Raw genomic sequence first — 14,461 nt, 5'->3', positions numbered from 1 at the left:
AATGTCTACAGGCCACCTAAATACTGTGCAGCCTTTTTTGACGAATTTTCTGGACTACTGTCTACAATCTGTATTGACTTTGACTGTGTAGTTATTGTTGGTGATTTTAACATTCATGTTGACAAACTCCATGACAAAGGGACTAAAGAACTGTATTGTGTCATTGATAACTATGGACTGAATCAGCATGTGACGGAGCCCACACACAACAAAGGTCACACTCAGGACTTAGTCATGTCCAAGGGTGTTAGCATTTCTAAGGTTGTTGTGATTGATGCTGCCCTCTCTGATCATTCCTGTGTTTTCTTTGAGAGTGCTATCTCTGTGCAGACTATTGTTCAAAGAAAAGTAACCACAAAACGGTACATAACAGAAAACACCTGTGGAACATTTATTCAGGCTTTCTCCTCCACGCCCACTCTCCCTTGGGTCTCAGTAAATGAGCTTGTCGATAATTTCAATGTGAAAATTACAAATATTATTGATGCCATTGCACCCACTAAGGTGAAAGTGGTCCCTGGCAAAAAGTAGTCTCCATGGAGAAACGCCACATTGGTAAAAATTGAAAAAAGAGAGTGTCGGAAAGCTGAACGTAGGTGGCGGAAAACAAATCTCCAGGTTCACTATTACATTTATAATGAAAGACTTCGAATCTACAACTTGGAACTGAGAAATGCAAGGCAATCCTTCTTCTCTGACATCATTGCCAAAAACAATAATAATGCACGGGCCTTGTTTACTACTGTCGACAGGCTAACAAACCCTCCTGTGTCAGTAGCCCCTGAACTGCTTTCCACAAGGGCCTGTAATGAATTTGCCTCCTTCTTCACCGACAAAATTCAGAAAATTAGGCAAGCAGTCAGTGCCTCCACATCAGGTGCAGGACATGTGTTGTCTACGTGTCCACTTATAATCAATTCAAATACCATGACACAATTTTATGTTATTAACCATAAAACCTTGGAGGACATTATACAACATTTGAAATCCTCCTCCTGCTGCCTCGATATTCTACCAACAGGCCTTTTCAAAGGTGTATCAAACTGCATGACCTCAGACCTTCTACAGATTGTAAACACGTCCCTTCTCTCAGGTGTCTTCCCACAGGCCCTGAAAACTGCTGTTATCAAGCCTCTCTTAAAAAAGAAGAACTTAGACACTTCACTACTGAACAATTACAGACCAATATCAAACCTCCCATTTCTCAGTAAAATCATTGAAAAAGCTGTTTTTAAGCAGCTGAACAATTTCATGTTAATGAACAGCTGTTTTGATGTCTTCCAGTCAGGATTTAGACCACACCACAGCACCGAGACGGCTCTTCAATGACATTCACTTAAACACAGACAATGACAACATTTCAGTCTTAGTATTACTAGATCTCAGTGCTGCATTCGACACAGTCGATCACAACATATTACTAGACCGTCTGGAAAACTGGGTGGGACTTTCAGGCACAGCATTAAAATGGTTTGAATCCTACTTGAAGGACAGGGACTACTTTGTGTCTATAGGTAATTACACATCTGAGCGTGCAAAAATTACATGTGGAATTCCCCAGGGCTCCATTCTGGGGCCTCTTCTGTTTAACATCTACATGCTTCCACTGGCTCAGATCATGAAAAACATCAATATATGTTACCATAGTTACGCAGACGACACACAAATCTACATAACAATATCACCAGGAGACTAGTCCAATACAAGCACTGAGTAGATACATTGAGCAAATCAACGATTGGATGAACCAGAATTTTCTCCAATTAAACAAAGAAAAAACTGAAATAATTGTTTTTGGAGCCAAGGAAGAAAGTTAGCACCCAGCTTCAAATGGTAATGCTAAAAACAACAAACCAAGCCAGAAACTTAGGAGTAGTCACGGACTCAGACCTGAACTTCAACAGCCACATAAAAACAGTCACAAAGTCAGCCTACTATCACCTAAAGAATATATCAAGGATTAAAGGACTTATGTCTCAGCAGGATTTGGAAAAACTTGTCCATGCATTTATCTTCAGCAGGCTCGACTATTGTAACAGTGTCTTTACAGGTCTCCCTAAAAAGTCGATCAGACAGCTGCAGTTAATTCAGAACGCTGCTGCTCGAGTCCTCACTAAGACCAAAAAAGTAGATCACATTACTCCAGTTCTGAGGTCTTTACACTGGCTTCCTGTCTGTCAAAGAATTGATTTCAAAATACTACTGTTGGTTTACAAAGCACTGGATGGTTTAGGGCCAAAATACATTTCTGATCTTCTGCTTAGCTACGAACCACCCAGACCTCTCAGATCGTCTGGGACAGGTCTGCTCTGTGTCCCCAGAGTCAGAACTAAACATGGAGAGGCAGCATTTAGTTTTTATGCACCACATATCTGGAACAAACTCCCAGAAAACTGCAGGTCTGCTGCAACTCTCAGCTCTTTTAAATCTAGACTGAAGACTTTTCTGTTTGCCGCTGCCTTTCAGTAAACAATACAATTTATTAATTACCTATACTGCACTGTAACTTCTATTCCTGGTTTTATTCTATTTTAAATATTTTATTTGATTGCTTTTAATTTTGTAATTATTTTATCTGAATAATCTAATAATCGTTTTACATCTAAATGTCATTTTATATGTGTTTCTTTCAAATGCTTTAAATGTTTTATGTAAAGCACTTTGAATTACCTTGTTGTTGAAAGGTGCTATACAAATAAACTTGCCTTGCCTTGCCTTGCCTTGCCTAACTTGATTTTAAATAACTTTTCAGAAACATACCAAATTATTTTATGGTTAGACTAGAACCTACAAGAAGTTCCTTCACTAATTTAAATATATATATATTAATTCAAAACTTGTAGATTTGCTAACCTGCTTAGTTCATATATGATATGATTTGGATAGGAACAGAGTACAATAAGACAATGCCTTGAAATTTAATGATGATAACAATTTCTTGAAAAGCTTGAACACACAGATCGAAAAAAGTCCTTGTAAAATTTGAGTTTAGTATCTGATTTATATTTGAGAATTTCGAGTTAGTTAATTGGAAAATCAGGTTGTATGATTGACAATTAGATGTATGACACAATAAACTCAAATTTTATAAGGACCTTATTCTATCTTTGTGCTCAACGATATTATGCTTTTCAAGAAATTGTAATCATCGATTAAAATCCTTAAATCTGTATCTATATAGACATAGACATAGAAACATAGAAAATAGGTGCATTCGGCCCTTCGCGGCAGCACCACCATTCAGTATAATCATGGCTGATCATCCAAAAACAGTATTTATTTTCCCCCCATATCTCTTGATTCCCTTAGCCCTAAGAGCTAAATCTAACTATATATGGTTACAGATTTAAGGATATGTGCATTCATAATTCTGAGAAAATTCACTTTATTCAGATTTTGTCTTCATTGTCCATTACAGAATACCTGATGCTGGCAAAATTGTTTTCACGGACAGTACAAACAATATGAAGAAGGATCCTTCTGTCCCCATGCTGAAATCCTTTACACAGGTACCTTAAATTGTTTGAGAATGCTGCATTTTAAATTAATATGACATGCAAAATAGCATTAAAAAGGTGATAACATTCTCAAAGGATTTGAGCAAATATTAAATAAAGCATATATTTTTTAATATTGTACGGTACTTTAATACTTTCTATGTTTGAAATCAAGAGTTGCCCAGTACTGTTAGAATTATATTGATAATTGAAATGTAACACAAAATTAAGAGGTACTAAGTTTGATCCAACTAACCAACATTGTCATTATAAACTTCTGCTTTGATTTAATTGTATTATGCTGCTGGTGACACCATTTGTTCTATTTTATGGCAAAACAGCTCTGATTTCTTCCATGTACTAGCATAATAATTACATAGAGATCTTCTCTGATCATTTGGTGGACTAAAAGAGTGGAATGGTTAGTTACTTATAAAATGAATAATATTCCACTTAATTCCATTCAATCTTTTTTTTTCAAAGAAGTGTTCAATATATATATTTAATTTTGAACTGATTTAGGAATGCTATAGAACTAGGAGGGGTGTGACCTTCAAATAAATCTAAGCACAAATGCTGGAAATTCTCAGCAGGTCAAGAAGTATCTGTGAGAAGAAACACAATTAACTTTTCAGGTCAACTATTTTTAGAAGCTCTTTTAAAGAACTGACAGAGGCAGGATGCATCAAAGGGTTGATTTCTGTGGTGTAATGCCCTTGTCCCACTTAGGAAACCTGAACGGAAACCTCTGGAGACTTTGCACCCCACCCAAGGTTTCCGTGCGGTTTCCGTGCGGTTTCCGTGCGGTTTCCGTGCGGTTCCCGTGCGGTTCCCGGAGGTTTTTGTCAGTCTCCCTACCTGCTTCCACTACCTGCAACCTCCGGCAACCACCTGCAACCTCCGGGAACCGCACGGAATCCTTGGGTGGGGCGCAAAGTCTCCAGAGGTTTCCGTTCAGGTTTCCTAAGTGGGACAGGGGCATAAGATTGCATGATACCTCCAGAAGAACTACAGTATCTGCAATACTGTTATGTTTGCCACCTGGCGATATCTTCTTTGTTTTGATTTCAGATTAGCAACTGGATGATAAATTATGGTAGCACACTAAACTGTTTGTGCAGATGAACCTGACCTTCCTGCTAGAAGAACTAGAGAAGCACAGGGATTTTAGTTTATTAATTCCATTAAATTTATAAAGCAAATTAAGAGCTCTTATTTGAACAATTACTTTTATCAGTACTGGTTACTACTGATCTCTTCTATAACACTCCAGTCATTACTGAGTTTCCTTTGAACTGGGTTTTCAAAGAAATAGGGCTGACCAGATGGCTTTGAATCTGGATAATCTAAAAAAATATGTTTGATTTCTCAAGACCGATCATGTGCAGCTAATTCAAAGTGATCACTACCTTAATGAATTTGAGGTCCAAAGATCACACCAGCTTATGGCTCATAAACTAGACATTGACATGAAATTATATGTTTCACTGGGATTCCAAGCTCATTTGACAGAATTTCACAATTCATTGGTATGAAATACTGGTGCAGTAAATATCCCAATAACACTTTACTTTGGCATGCAGCAAATATTTGGACTTTAGCACTGAACAGTGCAAAACATACAGCAATAGTAAATTTTCCCAAAGATTCAATGGACTATTCTTTTTCAAGTTCCAAAAGGTTAAACTCTAGTCACAGAAAATAAGTGATTCAGTCAATATATAAATATAATGCAGTCATTCATCCAGTGCACTGTGTTCTACAAGCTGCTATGAATCTTAGATTCTACGAGCACCTCATAGTCATACAGTGTAGAAACAGGCCCTTCGGCCCAACTTGCCCACACCGATCAACATGAACCATCTACACTATGAACCATCCCATCTGCCTATGTTTGGACCATATCCCTCTAAACCTGTCAAAGTCCAATTTATTCGTCACATAAATTTGACTTTCACTTTGACAGGTTTAGAGGGATATGGTCCGAACATCAGCATATCCATGTACCTGTCCAAATGTTTCTTAAATGTTGCGACACTACCTGCCTCAACTCCGGCAGCACATCCCATACACCCACCACCCTCTGTGTGAAAAAATTGCCCCTCAGGTTCCTATTAAATCTTTCCCCCCTCACCTTAAACCCATGTTTGTTTTTTGAGTCCAGAATCTTTGCTAATCAGGCAACACTAGAATCTGATTCTCAGAGTTTTACTATACTCGAGATCTTATCCATGTAGATTAGATGCATGGTTCATTATTTGGCATATAATATTATAGGATAATGTGATTATAATTAAGAATTGGCTTGATTATATCTGTTTTAATTCTTTTGTACTGGATGAGATGGGAAAAACAATAAAGTAACTACAGACTAATGTTTTAGTTCGTTATATTACAATGGAAAAAACATCTAAAGGGCACACGTTTTCTATTGATTTATAAATTATACACATAAATCTGAAATTTCCAAATGTATTCTGGATAATTAATTTTCAGATTGAATGAAGAAAGATTAAAAAAAACAACCTGCATCTTTAGATGGATATTCACATAATATAGCATGACAGTGCATGATAATTTAGCATGATATAACAATGCAATATAAAAACTATGTTTTATTATATTCTACAGAGTAAGAAAGTTAAAATTTGAACATTATATATAGTCTACTTGCTCTTATTTCATTATTTAAATGCTTCAAAGTATTGGTTTGATTGTTAAATCCTAAACTAAATCCTGGCTATTGTTCCTCTGCTGAATTCTGCTGGTGAGCAAGATCTCACAAACATGGGCAGTTAAATCAATGACTGTTGCAATACTAAAATATATTTCTATTTCTGGGCATGCTGAAATATTATTTAAATATTGACAAGTAAAATCATTCAATGAAGTGGGAGGTTACTGCTCACCTTTGAATGAAGCCTCAAACATGGACATTTTAAAGAGCCAGTGTAAAAGAAAATCCAACAATCAAAGCATAACATGCTTGTCAATGTGAAACCAAGTATTAAGATTCTCATGAAGTCTGGTGCAATTTTCAGGTATCATGCTGCAACCATTGCACTGCATGGAGTCATATTACGGTTATGTAATAAAGGGTAAAAGTGAGTTGTGTAGTCCATAATATTATAGTTTATGTAAATATTGGCAAGATTAATGACAGCACGTTGGATATTATAGGAGTGTGTTGGGAGAACTGGTTCAGGGGAAAGTGGAGGTTGAATTATGTTAGTTTAGATAGTTGGTGTAAGAACGAAGGCAATGTTCATTTAAACTGAAGTGCAGAAGAATGTTTTCAAGCAGAGGGTGCTGAATCTCTGGAATCCTCCAGAGGGTTGTGGAAGCTCAATCTTTCAAGGTACTTAAAAAGGAGGCAGATACATGTTTGAAAGTGTTTTGTGAAATTCACCGAAGAAAGTTTGAAGGATGTGGCAGCCGTGATCATTAGAATAGCAGTGCAAGCTTGAGGGGCCAGATGACCTACTCCTGCTCCCGTTTTCTTGTGTTTTCATCTTGTGATTGCTGGAGGAGGTGCTACTACCTGGAATACAGCAGAGAATTTCCACACTCATCAATTGAGTTCAAAACTGCCACTGTTGAAATGTTTTGGAAGCAATGGTGCCTGTACCTTCTGCTTGGCATTAGCAGTGCTAATGAATGCTACGGCTTCGAGAAAAGGTGCACTCTTTTACCAGAGCTGATGGCTGTCAGCACTTTCTCAATTGTCAAAAGCAATGTACAATATTATAGTAGCTGTTTGCCTTGGAGGGACAAAGTGGCCTGCATGGTATATGCTAATCACTCAACCCTAAAATATAACATGCATTCCATCTCACATAACGATTACAAAAGTGTGTAGGTATATTTAGTATGGCACTAAAGGTGAAGTCTCACCATGTTTTCATATTCCTTGAATGTGCCTTTCCAAAGCAGTATTTCAGCCTTCACTTCCACAGACTCTCTTACAAATATATTACTTTCTTGCTGAAATTAAATTATTTCTAGATAAGTAATTCAGTTCCAAAGTGGACATTGATGTGGTAACTAAAATGTACAACCAAGCAGTGCGACTGTAGAGCTCCATCAATGGTTGGCCAATTGTGATGTCCTGTGTGTGCCCACAACCAAAGCATAAGCGATTGGGCAATCTTTGCGCCCACTTCAGTGGTAGCACTAGTACTTAATTCCATGCCAAAAGGCAACACTCTGAACACTGTAGTTTTGTCTTCAGGAGTTGGACAATATAAGCTGTGACACCTGGACCCTGAACCCTCACTGCTGAGCCTAGTGTAAACAATGGCTGTTTTCTTTTTTTTACCATATGGCAGATACTGGACATGCATAAAATTATACACAGTCTTAAACAGGATATATAGTATAATCAAAAAGAAAATATATTGGAAATGGTATTATCACGTCACAGTGAAAAACATTGTTTTGCGTGCTATCCTGGTAAATCAATCAATACACGAGGACAACAAATAGTGCAAAAAGTGAATGAAAACAGAATATAGTGTTACAGCTGCAGGGAAAATGCGGATGTAAAAGTGCAAGGGCCGCAATATAGACGATTGGATGATCGAGCATACATCCTTAGCATCTGGGACATCCGTTCAGGAGTCTAATAACAGCAGGGAAGAAGCTGTTCAGGAATTGTGCTTTCTTCCCTTTGTTCTAACATGGCAAGATAACATCCCTCGACAAGTTAACGAAAATGAACATTCTGATCTTCTTTGTCTTTATATTACGTCTTGCGTGATTAATTCTTTCAGATGTGAAGGTGGCTTCCACTTGCATAATAGATTATATTGAATGATTTTATGAAGTGAGAGCACTGGTCTTGTGACAACTGGGATTCCTCAGATTCTTCTTTGACATTGACACTATCCATTGCAGATGCAGTGATGCTGGATGGAGTTTTGAGTGCCCATAGAGAAGTGAAGCGTGATGCGTTGCAAATTGGATGTAGTGATCATGGATTCTATTGGGATGTTGGACCACTATAGCTGATATTATTTCTATCACTGAATATAACATTGTTCTGTAATTTTGCAAGAAGCAGTAATGTTCAAGTGATTTGCCTTGGACATGAACAGTATGCATAACTTTCTTTCATGGCTGCATAATTATCTCTATTTTGCGTGAGTGTGCAGCCAGCAGAGTGTGCTTTTGTAATGTGTGAAGCCGAAGTTGGCAACAAGTTTCCTGAAGCCATTACTATTGAAAGGTGGTCCAGTGTAGGTCTTTACTGGTTGCAGAACATCAAGCATCAGACATGTTCAAGCTGGATAGTTACTTTTGCAGATGTATAACTGATAAATTCTGCAATAGAGAATTTACTATTGTCATCAACAACTAATAAACAGTTGATCACCAGAGCTGAGATCAACAAAGTGAGATCACTAATGTTTATCCACAGCCCACTGGGAAATCCCAGCATTTGTATAATTTATTGCATTCACTGTGATTATAGTGGTTGCTTAACGTGGTATATAAATGTTAACTTTGTGTTTCTGGAAACCATATAAACTCCATCAACAATTGGAGTCATTTTCACTATTCCTTGATGGTCATCATGAGCAACATCTCTAAAATATTCCATTTGCGACTATTGGCTGACAATGAAATCATCCCATAGCACCAGATCTGAAGTAGATACAATCATATAATCATCAAAAACTTTGTATAAATCTTCAGTGTATCTGAGAAAGGACATGGTTTCTATGGTATGTTTCAGTTCTTTTGATTAATTGGACTGGGTGACATGTTTCATCTATGGAGCTTTGATTTTGCTAAGTGATTTCCTCCTGGATGGTGTGTTCATGCTGACATACTGTTCTGTGACCTCTTCGCAACTAGTAGGGTCAGTAGTAGAGGCTACAGATGCAATGCCTACAATATGAAAAATTAACAATGTATTAAAATGCAGAAGAAGATCACCGTTACCAAAGGTTACATAGAACATTGCGTTAACACTCCTGGGGTCTTTTGTAATGAAAATGGTCTCTGAACTGGTAATGTGTGATGCAACAATAAGAAAATACTCTGGCACCTCTTCACAGAATGGGACAGCAATTAAAGATTTGTTAACTGAACACATTGACGGATTGCTGTATCAACTAATTAACTTGCAAGTTGCAAATATTCGCTTCACCGATGGTACACAAAAAAGCTGGAGAAACTCAGCGGGTGCAGCAGCATCTATGGAGCGAAGGAAATAGGCAACGTTTTGGGCCAAAACCCTTCTTCGCTTCACCGATGATGGATTGTAATATATTGCAGATATGCATTCAGGATCATCATAGTTATTGTTGATATCTGCACCGGCTTCAACATTTGCAATTTGCAATAAAAAAAGGAAAATGTTTGCATAGTCAGCAAGTGTGACTGCATCAGTGGGAGGAAAAACAGTTAATGGTTTAAAGTTGACGAACCTTTGTTCAGAACTTGCTACATGCAGTTCAGATGTGCTGGGTTTGATGAATTACAAACTTCTGCAAATCAGTTGATATTTTTCCACGTATCTTGTACAGTTTTCCCTCAGAGAACATTCAGTTTTGTGGACTTTGCTCCGAAAACAATGGTAGAGCTATTTTGAATTCTGCTTATATCAGTGAAACTAGCAACTGTTCTCTGCTGACAGTTTCGATTGAAAGTTTTTTTCCCTCTGCATCAAAAGGCAATAACTTTGCTAACTCAAGTTTGATAACCTTTGAAAAGGCTGATTGAATGGCGCAGTAGACTTGATGGGCAGAAAGGCCTAATCCTACTCCTATCACTTATGATCTTATGAAAATCCTCTCAATGCCTCTTCAACCTGGCAAAGCCATTACTCCCAGCAGAACAGAACTGAGAATATCTCAGAATGTATGTTAAATGGCATGAAGTTGGGCAAATAAAGTAGTGGTCTTTAGGTCCAGGTGGCTTGGGTCTGCGTACATTCCAACTAGAGGCTAAGGAGGGTAACCAATGTCAGAGCTTATAGGAGAAAAGGAAACAAAGAAAGCATGGGATTAAAAAGCAAAATGCAAAAATATGCTTGGTAATATAGGGAGAATTGAGTTGAATATAAAAAAATAACAGATACTGTAAGATCACTGAAAAAGGAAATGATAAACATTGATTTGTCCATTCTGTAAATAAAGAATCCAGAGGTCTTTTGTCAGAGGAGCAGTTTTATACTAATTAAATGTCAGAATGAAAAGGCAGAAGGTAAGGCTGTCTATCAAGACTGTTTTAGTGTTTATCAAGGAAGAAGATTTGCCAAAGCTATGTGCTAGTTGGTCGCAAATGTTACACCTTTTATTTCCAAAAAAGGGAGAAAGATAAACCTTGCAATCAATTAAGCCGATCTTTAATGTCAAAACAGAAAATGCTGGAAATACTCAGCAGATCAGGCAATTTTGTGTGGCGAGAGAAATAGTTTCCCTTCCAGGACAATAATCTATCAGCAGAACCCAGATTTTCAGTTTCTGCAGTTTTATATATTGAAGTTTTATTTATTTAATGTTGGTAAGTAGGAAACATGTAGAAAGAAAAATGAAGGATAAAATTAACATCCATTTGGTCAAATATGGATTAATGACCCCATTAACTGGAGAGTTTTGATGATGTATCAAAGAGTGGATGTGATGGTGCAGTTGATGGCACGTTAAGAAGTGAGTGGTGATGTGTGGCTGCCATCTGCAATGATCCACAGCTAAAAAGATTTAGGGCCATGTGTGATCTTCACCTCCACAGGCAGCAGGTGACAGGTATCAGCCATGCCTGCTTTGAAACTGTTGATTGCCAGGTGTGAGGTTAACAGTGTCTTAGAAAACAGCTATGCTTCCATCTTTCCAGACAACAACCTAAGTGGCAGCCAACGTATCTATCTGGAAGCCAAATCTGCTGGCCACAGCCTTCCTTCCTTCTTCCCCCTCCTCACCTCTCTCCTCCCCATCCCTCCACCCCCACATCACCATCATCCTCCTTTGGCCTGAATACCTGGTCACAGGCTTCATCTTGATCCTGATTTTGGGCCAATTATCACAAACACACATTTTTTCACATTTAGAACCTGTAAGTTGTGGACAGTTGGGGTGAGGGAGAGAATACAAAGAATGGGACATGAAAGCTGCAAAATGCAGAACTATGGGGGTGTAGAGCAGGTCGGGCTAAGAGAGGAGAACTGTGACAATATTATAGACAGATGATCTATATTATGGACAAAACCAGAAACAAGTGACTGAGGGCAAACAAGGCAGAACATACAGATGGATATCGCATTGGAGAGAGGAGTAGAGTTGCTACATGGTAGGATTTCCTCAAAGAGAAGGGGCTGTGAATTGACATTCAAGTGAAAATCAAAAATATTGTGGATGCTGGAAGTCTTAAATGAAAACAGAAAATGCTGCAAGCACTCAGCAGATTTAGCAGCATCTGTGACAGAGAAACCGAGTTGCTGCTTCTTTATTCATATTTATCAGTTTACCTCATTCATCCATCAAATAGGATACTTCAGCAACCTTGAAGGATGTTTCCTTTGTCCAATCTATCCGTTCCCCATCTTTTCTGGAATTTAAAATGGAATTGGTTTCTTTTTTCCCCAGTTCTAACAAATGGTCTATGACTTGAAATTTTAACCTTGATTCTCTTTCCACAGATGCTGCCTGACCTGCTGAATATTTGTGGCAGTTTCTATTTTTAATTCAGATTTCCAGCATTTGTAGTTTTTTGATTTTCAAATCCAGGTAGCTCATAGGTAGCAGATGAGTGTGTGTCAGATCTGAAGTTAGAACTGGGGTTGGGAACACAGGGATTTGGGACATGGGTGTAAAAATAATGAGGAAAATTACTTTGGGATGTTTTTAAAAAATCAGTCTAGGAGGTGAAGGGACAGTTTGGACATCCATTTCAGCTCGTTCCCAGTGATATATAGTTGAGGACTCCAGCAACAGTGCCTCAAACAGTATTGGCAGCAATTTGTGGGTTCATAAAGGACGGTGGGTTGGAACAAATGCCAAGCAAAATATTTAGAAGATCACGACCTTGGATGCTCTGGCTATGGATAAGAGAAACAAAGTCACCTTTAACTAATACAGAATCACATCTAACCCCTCCAGTTAAGGTCAGTTTTGTTATGAGTGGCCTGTGCAGTTCTTGCACATTTATTTATGAACTTACATTACATGCCATATGATGTCAGTCTGCATGCCCAAGAGCCCTTGTGCACCATCAGTATGGGTGTCAGAGGTTATAGGGAAAAGGCAGGAGAATGGGGTTAGGAGGGAGAGATAGATCAGTCAGGATTGAATGGCGGAGTAGACTTGATTAGCCAAACAGCCTAATTCTGCTCTTATCACATGATCTATGATCTTGTGATCAGCAGGCTTCTGTCCTGCATGTTTCAGGAACTCCACTCTAGCATGGCAGTCTCTGCTGCATTGCTGCAGATGAAGGCAGGACTGAGAAGGTGCACATTTTACTGGCTTCCTCTTGATCTCCATTAAGCCAATTGAACCTTGAGTTCGCCTCATATCATTAGAGGCCCTGCTGAACAGTCAGCATCTGGAGGTCTTCATCAGCTCCTATCAACTGGCCATCTATATCAATGGCTGGTAGCTTCATTATCTCACGTAGATTTAGTTGAAGCAGATGTATGGAGATCCAACAAGTTGTGACGCAGTGGCCATCTCACCCTGAAAATAATGTACATGGGAATATAGATACCATCCATCTAATAAACGTGGCCAAACTACTACCAATGTCATTGAATAAGTATCAAAGGTTTGCTGACAATATTAGCATACTCTGATAGCCCTTAGGTTGTGGATGTCCTATCAGCAGATGCATAATTTGCACTGGTGGCAGTAAAGATGGAGAATATTAAGCCTTTTTTCATGTCTTTTGTCGGACCAAATCACTGTAGAGGAATGTACAAAGGATGAAGGAATGTGGTGTTCTCTGCCAGTTTGCTGTTGGTCTAGTGTACACTCTCGCTCAGCTTGGAGAGAATCATTGCAGCTTTTGCTAAGTGTATGTTGATTTCAGCATCAAGTGACAGATTCCTGGGGATTGTGGCGCCTCGATATGTAAAGCTGACAACAACATCCAGCAACACATTATCACCACTACTTCATGGTAGTGCAGCAGCATCCTGGGTCATTTTGTTAGTCTTCATAATGTTGTTGGTCAGTCTGAACACATTACGTAGGTGGGAGAGTCTGACCATGTGCCTCTAGAACCCAGTGTGGGATGTTAGAATGGCATCTTTGACATGGGGCTGTTTCACTGATGCCCTGGCTCTCATAATCATAATCATAATCATACTTTATCAGCCAAGTATGTTTTGCAACATATGAGGAATTTGATTTGCCATACAGTCATACCAATTAAAAGCAACAAGACACACAAAATACATTTTAACATAAACATCCACCACAGGGACTCCTCCTTATTCCTCACTGTGATGGAAGGCAAAAAGAAAGTGCAATCTCTTCCCTTGTCTGTCCTGCAGGTGTTTTCGTGTAGAGTTGGAGGGAAGGGGTTGGAGGAAATCTCCTCAAGGTATGCCTACTTTGAAGAAGTTCTCCTCCTCCGTCCAGAGAAAGTTTCACAACCTCCTCTCTAACTGCTCCCCCTCTGTGATTCCCCCTTCACTCCAACTCTATGACCACATCCTTACCCAGACTCGATACCACAGCCCTTGCTGTCTCCTCTCCTTACTATCTCTCCCTCAGCCCTCGGGCTCCTCCTCCTCCTTTTGCCTGTCTTCTCCCCGCCCTCCCTCCACCCCCCATCAGTCTGAAGAAGGGTTTTGGCCCGAAACGTTGCCTATTTCCTTCGCTCCTAGATGCTGCTGCACCCGCTGAGTTTCTCCAGCATTTTTGTGTACCTTCAATTTTCCAGCATCTGCAGTTCCTTCTTAAAAACTAATGGCTTTCAACGACTGTATGAATGAATGTTGGTGTGGATGTGGATTT

The 14,461-nt window shown here is 38.8% G+C and overlaps 1 protein-coding gene across 1 annotated transcript in view; it reads left to right on the top strand.

The window, feature by feature from the left end:
- The window catches only part of LOC116977779 (FRAS1-related extracellular matrix protein 1-like), a 161,810-nt gene that overhangs the window by 52,731 nt on the left and 94,618 nt on the right, over window positions 1-14,461 (top strand). The window contains exon 12 of the mRNA XM_033028527.1: window positions 3,419-3,509. Coding sequence (XP_032884418.1) covers window positions 3,419-3,509 — 91 coding nt within the window. The remainder of the gene's footprint in view (window positions 1-3,418; window positions 3,510-14,461) is intronic.

The sequence above is a fragment of the Amblyraja radiata genome, chromosome 10 (assembly GCF_010909765.2).
Source record: "Amblyraja radiata isolate CabotCenter1 chromosome 10, sAmbRad1.1.pri, whole genome shotgun sequence".
NCBI classification, from domain to species: domain Eukaryota; kingdom Metazoa; phylum Chordata; class Chondrichthyes; order Rajiformes; family Rajidae; genus Amblyraja; species Amblyraja radiata.
The sequence above is the reverse complement of the archived record's forward strand: the minus strand, read 5'-3'. Positions and strand labels throughout refer to the sequence as shown.